This window comes from Mercurialis annua, linkage group LG7 (genome assembly GCF_937616625.2).
Source record: "Mercurialis annua linkage group LG7, ddMerAnnu1.2, whole genome shotgun sequence".
Taxonomy (NCBI): domain Eukaryota; kingdom Viridiplantae; phylum Streptophyta; class Magnoliopsida; order Malpighiales; family Euphorbiaceae; genus Mercurialis; species Mercurialis annua.
This window is the reverse complement of record NC_065576.1, coordinates 746,405-762,084: the sequence shown is the minus strand read 5'-3', so window position 1 is coordinate 762,084 and position 15,680 is coordinate 746,405. Positions and strand designations below refer to the sequence as shown.

At 26.4% G+C, this 15,680-nt stretch overlaps 1 protein-coding gene across 1 annotated transcript; it reads right to left on the bottom strand.

Moving 5' to 3' along the window:
* Window positions 1-2,342: 2,342 nt before the first annotated feature.
* Window positions 2,343-5,477, bottom strand: LOC126656562 (uncharacterized). The gene is made up of 6 exons (XM_050351152.2): window positions 4,869-5,477; window positions 4,558-4,781; window positions 4,102-4,324; window positions 3,489-3,574; window positions 3,105-3,196; window positions 2,343-2,990 (listed from the first exon to the last, which is right to left on the bottom strand). The coding sequence occupies exons 1-6, from the start codon at window positions 4,959-4,961 to the stop codon at window positions 2,749-2,751; spliced, it is 960 nt and encodes a 319-aa protein (XP_050207109.1). The 5' UTR covers window positions 4,962-5,477; the 3' UTR covers window positions 2,343-2,748.
* Between the last annotated feature and the right edge of the window lie 10,203 nt (window positions 5,478-15,680).

The window sequence follows — 15,680 nt, the reverse complement described above, 5'->3', positions numbered from 1 at the left end:
CCGTAAATATTAAAAAGTTCGACTTTCACAAAAATTAAAAAGTTCATTAGTTACAGTTAAATTTTAATAAAAATTTAAATTATACTTTTAATTTTTTTTAATAAATCAATATAAATTAATAATTTATAAAAATCAAAGTCAGTATATAAATATTTGTCCAATATAATTTTATATATATGAAGATTATATATCAAAATTATAATTCAATTAAATCTGATATGATAAACTCAAGAAGTATGTTAATAATTGTATATTTAACTAAATATTTTTTTTTATCTTTGTCGCATAAAACAATAGCTGCTTTTTCTATTTTTACGGAATAGATATTATACAATGGTAGATGAAATAAAAAAAATTAAGATGAAAAAAATGTATATATTCTTACATTTTATGTTAATAATATTATTTAAAATTTTAAAGTTATAAGATGTGTAATTATCTATATATTATACGTTTTCCATTGGTCCGTGATATAACTAATTGATAATTTCTTTTTATCAACATCACAAGGTAGGCAAATATTTATCTCTTAAATCATGTGTATTGATTATAATTATAACATATAGTTGGTAGTTACACTTTTGACCTAAGAAGAAAATTTGTTAAATGATAATGGTAAGATGTATGATGGGTTTCAAGGCACTAAAATACACATAATCCACTTCGTGTTGAAAAACTAGAACCCAATCCATGTGCCATGGGACGTGGTCGAACCCATTAAATTGAGTTCAGACTATACTATAGTCATGTGTCAATTCCAAAAGATACATCCTTTTATAATAAAGTTTATTATAAAGTTTTCTATATATGGCTTAATTATTTAAAAAATCACAAACGTTAAAATGTTTTAATTTTATTACGAATTTTAATTAAGAATTTTAAACATAAACTCTCACTTTTTTCGATGTTTTAGTAACTTTTCGTTAAAATAATATTGCTATGGACATCAAATTTTACATTGTTCTGGTGTTCACATCAGCATTTTGAAACGAAAAATTATTCGGTGTTTCAAATTGTAAAAATTCAAAAATTGATGTCTGATATTAAAAAATTAAAAATTCATATTAAATTTGTAAGACGTTAAAATTTGTTATTTTTAAATCATTTAAGCATATATATACAAGGAGGCGTCTCTATCAAAAAAAATTGAGTGAATAATTTAATTGTGTTCGTGATAATAAAGGTGGAGTAAGGTAAATGGTAATTGAATACGTGCCTTAATGAACAGAAAAGCTACAAATTTTTCTGTCTTAATTTCATCTAAATTTTCCTTTAAAACTGTCAAGCTTAACGTATAAAATTGGGCATTAATTTTTCCATTCCCACCTTAGTTTTGCCGTATTAGCGGCATATTTAGAAGCTCAAAAAGCCTCATTGATCGACCTAGATTATTAGCTAGTTTGAGTAAATTATATAAAAAGAAACTTAATTTCCTTTATGACTCTTACTGTGTAAACAAATCGAGACGAGTCGAGTTATACCAAACATTAAATATTATACAAGCTCGGATGTGTTATACCAAACTCGAAATATTATATAAGCCTGAATGTATGATATAAATTCGAATTTGAACATATTTAAATTTTTAAAGTCGAGCTGCATCCAAGCTACTTGAACTCAACTAGTAAGCTTGAGTTCAATAAAAATAATAATTGAATGTGCTTTCTCCGTCACAAAAGAATAGTTCACTTACATAGTTTAAAAAAACACAATTAATGCTCTATTTTTCACAATTTATCTTCATTTTTATTATTATATCTATACTACGATTCTTATAAAAAAAATTATGTAATTTTCAATATTTTAAAAAAAGTTAAAATTTAATTTAATTTTTTAAGTGGGTCATAAAATTGATTTGAGTTGATTTTAAAATAATCTGTGAGCGATCAACTAATTAGATGATACGATGAGTCTATGAGGTTTCTAGAACCAAGCCAGCACAGACCAGCATGCACTAGGCCATTGGTTATTGGCTGGTGGCCATTGGCCATGGGCCATTAGTGTTGAAATTTGAAGTCAAATAGCGAATCATAGTGGGATTTCAATCGTATTCCTACCTAATTCTCAAGCAAATTAAGTAAAACTATACTTAGTGTTGATCAAGTCAAAATCAATTAGGACCCACTTTTTACTATACTTAGTTCAACACTTATCTTAAAAATCATTCTATCACCTATTTTCTACCTATCCTCAAAATGTATGGTTAGATCATTCCATCAGTTAAACTAAATTAATCGATTTAACTGATCTATTCGGTTAATTCGATTATATTTTTTAGTTAATTCGATCGGTTTTGTCGAAGAAAAAAAGACTTCTAAAAAGATCATTACTAGAACACTAAATTGCATAAGAAAAACATCAAATGTTTCACCATTTTCATTATGTTCAAGACAATGTTACACAATCTAGAAGAAGTTTCAAAGTCAAGATCACACACTTAATCTCTCCCTCTCTCTATGTGCATGACTTCATCCATCTCTCTACACAAAAGGCTTCATTGGACACTCCATAAAAACCCCAAATAAAGTAAAAAAAAAAAAAACAAGAGGGTTAAATTATCATCTCACATGCACTCATTGTTGATCAAACTGATTTACATGAGTTAGCCCCTACAATAAGCTTAAAAAGCGAAGCTCGATACTGAAAACAAGCTGACTCTCGAGCTCGGAACCAAAAATCCGACCAAAAAAAGAGGATTTTAGTGATCAATTCCTATCATGAGATGCCAAAAGTGCAAGTTTAGTGGTTTTAGCCACGCCTAATTCCCATGAAGTAATTGAAGTCATGGTGTTGGACCCTCAGTTGCTTTAGCCATGAATCTGCCACACTAAAAAGTGAAACTAGCCTCTCTTGGTCCCTTCCACAATTTCCTGAGATCCACACATTGCCTTGCATCTTGTAAGTGGCCAAACCAAATGGCGGGAGCGAAATACTTTCCCCTTCCTTTCGCTTCCTTTCCGGACTATCAATGTCGTCATCTAAATGCATATCTGATTACACAAACACATAAATACTATATAACCAAACGTTGTTCATGGACGTAGCTCTCTAAGCAAGTAAATTTAATAAATGTGAAAACGAAAACGAAATTTTAATAAAAGCACCTTGAAATGATGACGACAAGGTATGATATGTGAGGAAACATGTCGACAAGTCCTTTATGGTTCGCCCCATCGGAATGTGATATATAGGGTACCTGAAGATAAAATACAATAAGTATCCGATTTTTGTTAATCTTATATGAATCATGTGACATGCCTGCGAAAGTAGGAAATCAGTATAAAAGGAATCTAAATCATAATAAGAAATTAAATTCAAGCTTAATAAGGTATTTAATCCAGAATTCAACAGCAGAATCAATACATTATCTAAATGTGGATAGCATGCATTTTATATACTAATTTTGTTAGATTACTTGTCATTTATATAGATATGATAACGAGCACGTGAATCTGCCTAATCTATGCACGAGGGAGAGAGACACAGACCAAGCAACAGCCATCCAACTAGCAGGAGAAAGATCCACACTGCGAAGCGACATCAAGCCCGGGTATCTTTGAGCCAATCCATTAATCTGAAAGCAAAATTCCTAGATGATGTCAATGGAATCCAGTTACTTTAATATGAAGATACCGACAAAAGGAATTCGTAGTAAATGTGGTGACGGTAGAACAGTGTCAAGGATTCTCCTTCTAAACAATAAAAGCTAAAGAGACAATATCAAATCAAAGGAAAGAAAAATGCTCATGAGGCATTATGATGAACTTGATAAAGGAAAAAGATGAATCGACTACATCATATCAAAAGCAAGGATCGAGATCAACACATATGTTATAATCTAGAATAGAAAGAAAAAGCAAGTAATTCTTATTCAGTAGTCAAAAGTTTCATTTATCTTTATGAGATGCTTATCATGTAAAGAATTTTAATAGATTCTTGACAAAACCACAATATTCACTACAATGCTATCGATCTCTTATCTTTCACCGGCCATAATCTTGGAAGAACAAGGCAGATAGATAAAAATAAAAGACAAATAAAAGTGAGAGTGAAAGAACATCAAATTGAAAAACTCCATTTCAAAGTTTTAAAAAAGAGTACCTTATCCATTAGAGGAACTCTTCCATAAGGAGTTGATCTCTCAAAATACTGAAAATAAAGGTGGCCTAATCTATCATTGAGAGGCCAAAGATTATCTTGCTCGAATCCTCCTTCCTCGGAAGAACATCCGTCCCATCTCCATAACTTATCGCTTTCACTCTCATCGCTACAAGAATCACTAAACGAATCTCTGGTCTCACCGTCGCCGGATTCAGTCTCTTCCCTAACGAAACCAAACCATTCGAAATGTTACTACTTTTTCACCTCAATTCATCAACCACAAATAAATTCCACAAAAATCACAAACTTATTGATATAAATTGCATATTGCAGCACTATTTGAACAAATCAAAACTAAGACTAAGTCAAAATGATCACTAAAGGAATGCAATTGATAATCTAAATTCAAGAGCTAAAATTTAACATACAGATTCATAAAAACAAAACAAAAAGTACCTGAAAGAATTAAGAGAGGAATTGCTAGTGAAAATTTGGATTGCAGAGAGATAAGGAACATAGTACTGAACTAAAGTTTCACCATTGTTGTTCATAACAATAGGAACACCAGCACCATAAGCACTCCATTCATCAAAACAATTCCAAAGATCACCCAATGTAAAATACTCAACTGTCTCTCTTTCCCATGGATGCCATAAACGGTTTAAATTCATAATCTCTGTCTGAAAAAACAAAAACAAAAAAAATAAACATAAAAATCAAGAACCACCCAAGAAACAAAACATCATTAAAAACTCAAAAGAACAAACCTTTGCAAGAAATTGAGAAGGAACAGAAGGGGTTGTGCAATGAAGAAAACAATCAAGATTTGATTGTGGTGATGAACCCTTGTCAAAAATCATGATTTTTTTAGAGAGAGAAATAGGAGAGAAAATTTTCTTTTGTTTTCCCTCCTAATCCCAGAAAAGAAAAACAGAGAAAGGTCAAGAAAATAGACAAAAATGAGAGAGAAATTATGAAAGAATGAGAAATTGTCGGGATTTGATTTCCTTATTAGACAAAATTATAAAATAGGAAAAGAAAATAAGTGACGAGGAGAAACAGAAATGCAAGAAAAACAATTCTATTTTTTGACGTTTGGACACCCCAACTTATGCAAAATTAACTCAAGTTTTCAAATTCAAGAAAATTTCCAAGATTGCTTAATTTGATTCTCTGGTTCTTGATTTGCTTACACTCTGTTTAACTCAAGCTGATCTAAACTTAAAGAAAACTCAAATTAATCTCAATACTCAAGAAATCCAACGTTTCAACGGATAATTTCTTCAAGTTACATCAAGAAAACAGAATTTTGCAAGAAAAGAAAATCAAGAAAATTTTATGTCTTTTCAACAGAATTCCATGTTTTCTGTTCAAAAAGATTAGATTAGGAGTGGTTTTTATAGTGGGAAGAATTACTAGCGTGAGAATCAAAATTACAATTCTTTGTTAAAAAATAACAGAAAAACGATAAAAGGAATCAGCTTTTCAGGAAAAGAAAAGGTGAAAAAATAGGTAATTTCAAGATATTATCTGATTATTTGGGTTTGGATAAAAGAATAAGTAAATCTTAATTGTTTTGTTTAGGCCATTTTAATAAGAAGTACCTGATTCTCATTTATTGAGAGTTTTGAAACTATTATGTCTATCTTTATCAAATTTATTGTTTAAAAAACGAAAGTTTTTTTTAATTAATTTCTTTAATCGTAAAAAATTATCGGCATGGTAAAGTTTATTATTTCAAAATATTCTTTCCGTCTCATAATTATAAAAAAAATATTAAGTTCTCTCTCTATTCCATAATATAATTAAAAATAATAGCTTTTTTTCATATTCTAAAAATAATCCATAAATTTATTCTAATTAGTATATTCTAATCGGATAAAAAATATATTCAATCTATTAATATTAGTCTATAATCGTTAAAGTATAGCTAAAAATGAAAAAAATAATCTATCATAAAACAACTCAAAATATACATATTTCTTATAGTCATGGAACAAATGGAGTATTTAATGAATTTTATTATATTTATATTCAAAATAAATAAACACTAATATACAGTTTATATAATAAATAGATTTATTTCTAATTCATCTATAAATATTTTATGGATGGTGCTATTTATCATCGATAATTAATACAGATAAATCAATATTTTTTACTTTGATGAGATTATATATATTTATTTATTTATTTTTAATAAAAAAATTATGTTAAAATAGAAAATTTACTATCTTTATTAATTCTTGCTTCATAAATAGAGTTATTCTATTTAATTATTATTATTATTATGTTTCTTATTAACAGGTGTACATCCTAATCAGAAATGGGTCAGCTGCTTATGTGGCAAGTACCAATTAGATAGCATCTTTGAATCTTTCAATTAGATTATTATGACACAATTTTATTAGAATCGTTTAATTAAAGTATTGAATTAAATTTCTTGGTATGCATATATAACTATTATTTCCATGATTTTTAAATTATCTCTCTAATATTCTTAATGTGTTAAGCGTGCATTATGGAGGAAAATATTTAATTAGCATATATTCTTTCTTCTAAAATATGTGATTTTATATAAAAAAATATTCTACTTTGAAAGATCTATCATTTTAATTATAGTAATGAAAACTAATAAATAATTTCTTTCAATTTTGTTTTTCTTTCCTACTATATAGTAGACTTAATGGCGTAAAAAATCACAAATTTTAGCGTGTTTTGCAGATTTAATATAAATTTTTCATTCTGGAAAATTAATACACAAACTTTTGATGTTTTGCAATTTTAGCACTTATCATTTTCTATTAAAAAAATGTTGATGTGGACGCCGGAACGGTGATTATTCTGGTGTATATACCAGCATTTTTTTCTATTTTTTTGAAGGAAAATTGATCGGTGCTAAAATTATAAAAAAAATTAAAGTTTGTGCATTAATTTGCCAAAATTGAAAGTTTATGTTAAATTTACAAAATATGTTAAAGTTTGTGATTTTTTACGCAATTAAACCTATATAGTATTGGCTTCCACTACAATAATATTTGTCTAAATAAAAGAAAAATAGTCATTTTAAATGAGTTATATATGTATCATCCATGTACTAGAAATTGAGAATAAAACATAAGATTAATTTTCAAGGATTTGGAGTGATTTTAATTTTAATTTTTTAAAATATGCATGGAAAATTTGAAGGATAAGAGGCAGAAAAATTTAATGACATATTAATGAGCTACATAAAAGATAAGTTTCAAAATTCATGTGGCATTGATGATTTTAACATATAGTCCAAAACCTAGTAAGAGACTAAGAGTAGCATTGAGTGGTACTAGTTTCAAGTTGTTTCAAAAACTAATTCATGGATAATCTTGCACTTGTTTATATTAATGCTTAGACAAGTTGTGATTAGTAAAGTTAATACTACTTCTTTCAAATTTAATGCTGAAATGAATTAAATTTAAAAATAAATAGTAGTTTATTATTAATTGAAACACATTTAATTAAATATCTCATTCATTCCAAATTGATAGAAATAACTTAAAACAAAAACAAGTATTAAAAAACTAAGTTATCAAGACAATATATATTAATTTATAAAAAAAAATTGTTCATTTATTTTCGATGCATAGTAATAAAGTGTCCTAAATAGTTTCAACTATGAAATCATCTTAATTTAACCTCCACAATAATCCGCACTCGGATCGAATAATGTTTTTTGCGAGAGCGCTGACTTCAAATTTTAAACGGGCGCATACACAAATGTGGTTTGAACCCGCAACATCGCATAATCCAGAAGAGCGCCTATTTTCCGTTTTTAACTTAACATTAAGTTTTATATTATTTTATTTTTTAAGTATTTTACTAAAATTTATGATGACAAATATTATAATTAATCATTTAAATAACAAAATAATTGCTTTTTAAAAAAATGTAACCTATTAGTTTAAAATGGAGAAAATATAAATATTGAGAAGTTGATTTATATAAAGTAGTATAGTTATTTTTATCTAATTAAGTGATAACTTTATATATTTACCTAATATCTGTTACTTTAGAATACCAAAAGACATTCATTGCTATTTTTTTAAATTTATGCTTAACAGTAAATAATTTAAGGGAAAATCTATTTGGCCCGAAAATTATGGCCACAATTTGGCCAGAATGGATTCTTTTGAAATTAAAAACATAATAAGGTTATCACTGCAAATAAAAACCTATTTAGCAAAAGAAACATTTATTACTTTCGGTCAAAGTCCATTTATAGAAACAAAGCAACATAATTCAAATATTTTTGGAATTCGGTTTTTACACTCCACAATTTATGAGTAGGCTAATATATCCCTATAGTACCTCCTCTTTATTTTTGTCTCTGTGACCCCTTTTATAGTTATAATTTATAATTTTTTGAAAAGTGCAGCAAAATAATAGTGATAGGTTTTTATTTCTTATTAATGTATATTTTTTTTTGTATTGTATAATTTTAATTTATTATTTTTCTTAAAAACTTAATTATAGTCATACAAAAATCATTAGTTTATTTAAATACAAATTTTTTCCAAATATAATTATTTAAACATATCATTATTTATTAAGTTAATTTGGATTTAATTATTACTAAATCATTTACTTTGAAAAAATATTAATAAGTGCATGAAATTTTAAAGCTCATTAGTTAATAATTATAACAGTTATAATAGTATTATTATTAGTAGTAGTAGTAATAAAACATAATGCTGTAATAATTTGAAATTAATATTTCTACTCTAAAAAATCCAATTAAAAAGAGCAATAAGCTTTAAATTTATACTAATAATTTATAATTTAATGACAAGGAATTAGTTAAATTAAATTTATTATTATAATCAACTATAAATGAATAATTTACAGTTTAGTATTAAATTGAAATATGTCATTTAAAGATTAAATCATGTGAAATAATAAATCATTATTTTTAGTTTTATTCCATTTTAATATATAAGTTAATTTTTAAAAACATTGATATGAAATTGGTTCTTTTAATTACTATATTGATAACATAGTAGTATAATTAGTAGGGGCGAAGCAACCTCGCCAAGGACAAATATCGCTAAGTCAAAAAATTTACTAACCTAGTATCAAGGATTGACCCCGAATTGTGGCAAGCAAAGGACACTCCGACCAAATACTTGAGCCCGAAAACGTATAATGCAAACGACCTTCATAGGTCGGACCCGACCACTCCAGATTCACAGACCTCGTGATCTGGGGGGTCACCAGACTGAGGATGTCGAAGTATCACCTCGGATGTATACATTAGACAACGTCAGATCAGAGGTTCTTTTCGAGTTTCGGAACTAGAAATATAAAAGCTCTGCCTAGCCAGATCGGAAAGACGAGCTCCGAGACTTTGTAACGATCCATACTCATGTGTAACTGATCCTGAGACCACAGAAGATCCTCTGACAGGTGAGTGAGGAATGTTCCCTACACCTGACACACCTGGACGGTTTTGGAACTCACTTGCTCCTTTTTCACTACAAGTTCACGCTCGGCTTATGCCCAGCTTGAAACTAATTTTTATCATCCAATATATTAAATTTATATTGGTATGAGTCAAAATTATTTGAATCTATATTAGAATTTAATCTATACTATATATAAAAATACAGATGGAGGGAGCATGCACATTTACGTTAATGCCCTTTTCATTTATAAAATTTAATTATTAATTAAAAACTATAAGATAATTATTAAAATCTATTATGGCCTTACTATGGCCTTAATATTTATATTTATAAAATTATTATATGTATAGCATGTAGTTATTTGAGATCAGTTTAAAAAATTCAAGTCAAGCTCGTGGATCAATTTAATAGACTTGCGAGACTCACGAGCCTCTTACACACATAAAGTAATAATATTTTTATTATATTATTTTTTTATTTTTTTATTTAAATGTATATCATTTTAATTGATTAAAGTATATATTTTATTTAAAAAAACATTAAAATACATCGATTGTGATATTTTTTTCTTAATTTTTTATTGACCTCAAGTCAGATATTGTTTGAGATGGACATCAAGCTTGTATAACAAGTTGAAATTCGAGAGGTTGAATTTGAATTTAGCTTAGATTCAACTCGATTTGTTCATGCTCCTAATTTGCACACACATTGACTTGATCATTTATTTTTTTTATTCTAGCTCAAATGTTAATTTTGTATTCTACTTATCTACAATGACGACATATTATCATTATTTATTGCTTTTGAATTATTTAAAATTTTCTTTTATTGAATATGTTACTATAATTTAGTATGTCTCTCTTAAAATTATATATCTAGATCTCTACTAAATTAAATATTTTATAATTTTAATTATTCAATATTTAATTTTGATAAAATTTATTCCTATTTTCAAATGTTTCACAAATAATTTTTACTTTTTCATAATCATTTACAATATGTAAACTACTAAAATAAGGCTATGTTTTGTATATAAAGTAAAAATATAATATATTAAATGTACACTATTTTTCAAATTTTTGTAAAATCTTTAAATTTTTTTATTTCAGTTGGTCCTTACAATGTGGATATTTTTAATTAATAATATAGGGACTACTTACTAAAATTATCAAATATAAGGGTGTTTTAAAATAAAAAGAAATAATGTAAGAACCTGATAATGAAGTTTTCCGTTTATAAATATTCATGTTGATGTCTTCTTTGTTTGCCGTGCCATTATTTGGAGTAATTACTAGTACACTTAAAAGTTTGTGCATATTTGAGTACAATTAGAGAGATCATAAATAAAGTGACTGATTTGCAATTTATAATTATTCTGGCCATTTTGTGTCCACTGAAATTCGGGCCAAATAGCATTGCCCATAATTTAATAAGACTAAAAAAAACTAGTCAAAAGTAGTAGTAATTAATGTTGATAATTTATTAAAATACATACAAATTAAAATATACTTATTGATTTTTAATTTATATAAAATGGTTAAATAAGACAAATATTATAAATTAACCGTGGGAGTATCATTTTTTTGTCAAAGATTAATGTCATTGGATGAAGTATAGAGTGATAAGTATAAATGGCTCATCAATAATAACTAGTGAACCATTTCTAAAAACCAGGTATAAAAACTGAAACTTTAATGAACAACCCAGGTATAATTATTGATTGTGCAAAACTAGTCATCAATAAAAAAAAGTTAACTATAATGAACAGCCCAGGTATAACTACTGATACAAAACTGAAAGTTAATTTCTAAAAACCAAAAAACAAGACTAAAGTATTTTTTAAAATTAGGTTTAACTATATAAAAATTCACAAATTTTAACATATTTTACAGATATAACACTAACTTTAACTTTTTGCAACTTTAAACACTGCACAATTTTCCGTAAAAAAATGATGATATGGACGCCAGAACATTGTTTATTCTGATATATTGATCAGTATTTTTTGACTGAAAATTATTCGGTGTTTAAAATTATAAAAAAACATATATTAAATTACCAAAATTAAAAAATTATATAAAATTTATTAAACGTGTTAAGTTTCGTGATTTCTTAAACAATTAAACTTTAAAACTATTCTAAATTTTCTAACATCTCAATCTTTACATAATGGAGACTTTATTGCATGAACAAAAGCCTTGCAACAATGCCCTTCAAATACTTCTTTTGTTTTTTTAGTTATCGTTTTAATTAAATATTTTTGTCTATCAATAATTGTTATTTTAAAATTTCTATATAATTTTACAATTGTATTAAATGATAATTTAATTTCCAAAATTAAATATCTCACTAGTGGAATAATAATCTTATTTTCAAAACTAAATTTTTTATTGGTGAAAATGGAGTTATATCAGTCGTTATTTTTTTCCGTTTTGAAATAGTTATCACTTTAACCATTTTCACACAGATTAAAAAATAATAAATATGTCTAAATTTATTAGCAATTTTACTAAATTAATCCCTTTTTGAAATTTGTTATTATAACTGGGAAGATTATAGGATACAACCGTTGCGCCATGTCATTTGTATAACAAATCAAATAATCAATAGTGCGTTAGCCATTTGAAAAATTAAATGATAAAAAATCAGTAATAATTGAAAGATTTTCTATCGCAAATGCCCATTGGCTTGTTGTAAGGCGCAACGGTTGTATGAAATAAACACTCTTATAATTAAGACTCTTTCTTATGTTTGTTTTCTTCCAATGAATTAATAAGGGATATATATATAAAAATAGCAATAAATGCTTTTTTGATATTTTAAAATGACAAGTATTATGAAATAAAAAAATTTCTTTAAAACGACAACTATTTCAAAACGACGAGAATAGCAGTTTAGCTAAAATCAATAATCAAATAATTACAAATAAAATATTATTATTTAATTAGTGCACAGGTAAATTTATAAAATATCACCATCAAATTAATTTTATAAAAATCTCTTGGTGGTGATAGCCACAAATATAAATTAACTCATACACTTGAAAGGAAATTTATCTTGTATAACTCATACATTGTTGCCAGCACGTACTGTTATAATTATTCAGTTGTTTTAGTAATAATTGATTGAGATAACTAGTAAATTTGACGAAATATTAAATCATTCTGTGATCTTCATTTACGTCATTATAAAAAAAACATAGAGAATAAATAATTCATTAGATACCGACATCGTTTTAGATGTAAAACGACACCGTTTTATATGAGACTTTTAAATTTTTTAGTTCAGATTTTTCGGGTAAATAAAAAAGTAGGATTATTGATTATTCTTATGTAATCGTCATTGTAATCTCATATATCTTAACTGGTGATCCAGACTGTTTTTCTTTCGACGATGAAACTTATCCCCTATTGTCTTGCCGGCCGATCTTGATCCCTATTATTTGGAGGTCATATCAGAGTTTGCCTCGATTTGATACCGCTCTTGCGGCCCGCACCGAAACCTCTTTTTAGTGGAAAATGGAATGATTAACAATTCAAATCATTATCTGATTTATTTTTTTAATTGATATGGACTAAAGTTATTTAGTAAAATGAATAAGATGAGGCGTCTAAAATAAGATTGTCAGAATAGCTTAGCTGGTAGAGCATAGGACTGAAAATTCTCGTGTAATTTTCCTGCACTGGAAAAAAACAATGTTATGGATCTCGCCCTTTAAGTGTGGATTATTTCGAATTGGCTCTTTATCGTTTGAAGAAACCTCTCACTTCAATTGATATTTTTTCACGAAAAGCAAACATGAGATAAATTCAGTCTTTTATACCATAATTGATATTTTGGTACCTCTTGTTTTAAAAATCTACTTAATGGTCGCTCGGTTTTAATTTTGTCAACTGAGAGATCCTTTAGTTAGAGAACTAGAATTGAGGTACTAAATTATTTAAAAGAAAGGTACTAAATTGTTTAATAAAATTAACAGTGAGAGACGAAACTGTTCACGAAATTAAAGGTGGATAATCGTTTAAAAATAAATGTCGAAATTTTAAAAAATTAATTAAAATTGAAAAATCATTAAGTAGATTTTTAAAATAAGAGGTATCAAATTGTTAATTATGATATATTTAAGAGGCTGTAAAATAATTTGCTTTTAAAATTATAGTTGTATGATTTAAAAATTGTTTAGTTTTTGAGCATTAGGTTACTTCTAATTAAGATAGTTAACATACATCATCCGCTAAAGTACAAAACATTCATAAAGCCTAATACTAGATTATATAACAAGTAATAACCATTTTTCATTTTTTTGGGTAATAAAGTAACACAATGATTATAACTCACTTATCACCAAAACCAAGAGTTGAGTCTAATTAACATCCTTATCTTCATTAGTTAGGGTATGATTGAGTTAAATCAAGTTAAAATAATGTCACTACGTAGTTTAAAATCAATTTTGAAATGCAATTTTGATATAATATAGTATTCAAATTATTCTAGGTCCTCAACTTGAATTATAAAACTAGTAGGATACTTGCATCTCAATCTATAAGGAATCTCGTAATTTTTTAAAACTAGTAAATGAATCTTGTCATATTTTCTTTACACATGTCTATAATAATTTAAAAAATTATTAAAATTTCAAACTGAGAGGGTATAATACTTTTGTATCTCCATAATTATAATTAAATTTAAAACAATTATTTCGAAAACTAATATTGAGTAAAAAAAATATTAATAGTGTTTTTTTTAAACATCAATGTCAAAATGAAAAGAAGGTGTTCATTAATGTGTTAAAAGATTTGACACAAAATTTGTAAATTTATAAGGATTAATCTCAAATATATTTATTCTTTTCAAATTATTTTTTTTAAATTGAATTTTTAAAATATTAATTTTGATCTAATTTAGATAAGTGTGTTTTAATTATAGCTAACTATTGTATAATTTTTTTTAAAAATATCATTTCTTTGAATATTTGAATTTATAATCAAATCTTTTTAATGTCAGCAACTTGATCATTATTTTTTGATTTAAAAAATAGAATTTAGTTATAATTAAAAAAATTATTATATGATAAATATACTTAGCTTTTTCTTATCAAAGATAAAATTATATTAGATAAAGTGTTGGCGGAAGTTAGCAAAATTATTTATCTTTTAAAAACAACCCACTAGCTATTAGAGGAAGGATAGAAATCCTGCCCTCTCGAGATGCATAGTGAAGAGTAGTCCATTAAACACCTCACATGCCTTAACTAATTTAGTATGATAATGAACTGCATTTGAAATAATTTATTAAAAATTTAAAAAGATTTTTTTTAAATACTATAAACAAAAATTAAATAAAAGTATTTTTGAGTGGTTAAATTATTTATAAATTATTATTATTTTAATAAAAAAATTACTTATTTATCCAAATAAAAGCTGCAATGCTGGAGAAAATGAAGCTACCAACAAATATGCAAACGCCTATCACATGTTCATAGTTATGATTTTGATAGTTTTGTCCACATCTGATCCATTTTAGTTGTCCCCACAGAGAAAGATTAAACTATATATATGTTCACCGTCGTATATTATTTTTGTCCCACATGTTTTGCATTTTGATATTTCTTTCACACAAACTCCCAAATAAAATGTTAAAATATCTCTAAACTAATTAATAAAATTTGTGAATGACCTCTAGCTCAATTGGCTAAAAAGTGAGTCATAAAACTCAAAGATCTTGAATTCTATCTTTCATGTGGATAAGAGAGAGCACATGTTGAAGAATTGTTGAAAATATTTAGAAAAGCGTCAGAAACAGCGGCTGCAGCATCATTCCGTCATATTGGCGAGCTCGGCGATGCATTCCACGTAAACGGTATGAATAGCGTGAATGACGGATTTGCATATATTTGTAAAGGATAGTATATATATATATATATATATATATATATATATATATATATATATATATATATATATATATATATATATATATATATATATATATATATATATATATATATATATATATATATATATATATATATATATAGCTTTGTTTGTAATGGTAGTGTAATTTCTATCTCTGTTAAAAAAATTAATGATATTCATCGGATAAGATGATGTTTAAAATATTTCTAGTACGAATTTATATAGT

Coding starts and splice junctions, on each gene's coding strand:
- LOC126656562 (XM_050351152.2), bottom strand. CDS start 4,961: ATGATTTTTGACAAGGGTTCATCACCACAATCAAATCTTGATTGTTTT. Junction 4,325..4,557: donor TCCTCTCTTAATTCTTTCAG/GTACTTTTTGTT, acceptor TGGTTTCGTTAG/GGAAGAGACTGAATCCGGCG. Junction 3,197..3,488: donor AGTTGGATGGCTGTTGCTTG/GTCTGTGTCTCT, acceptor TTTTATCTTCAG/GTACCCTATATATCACATTC.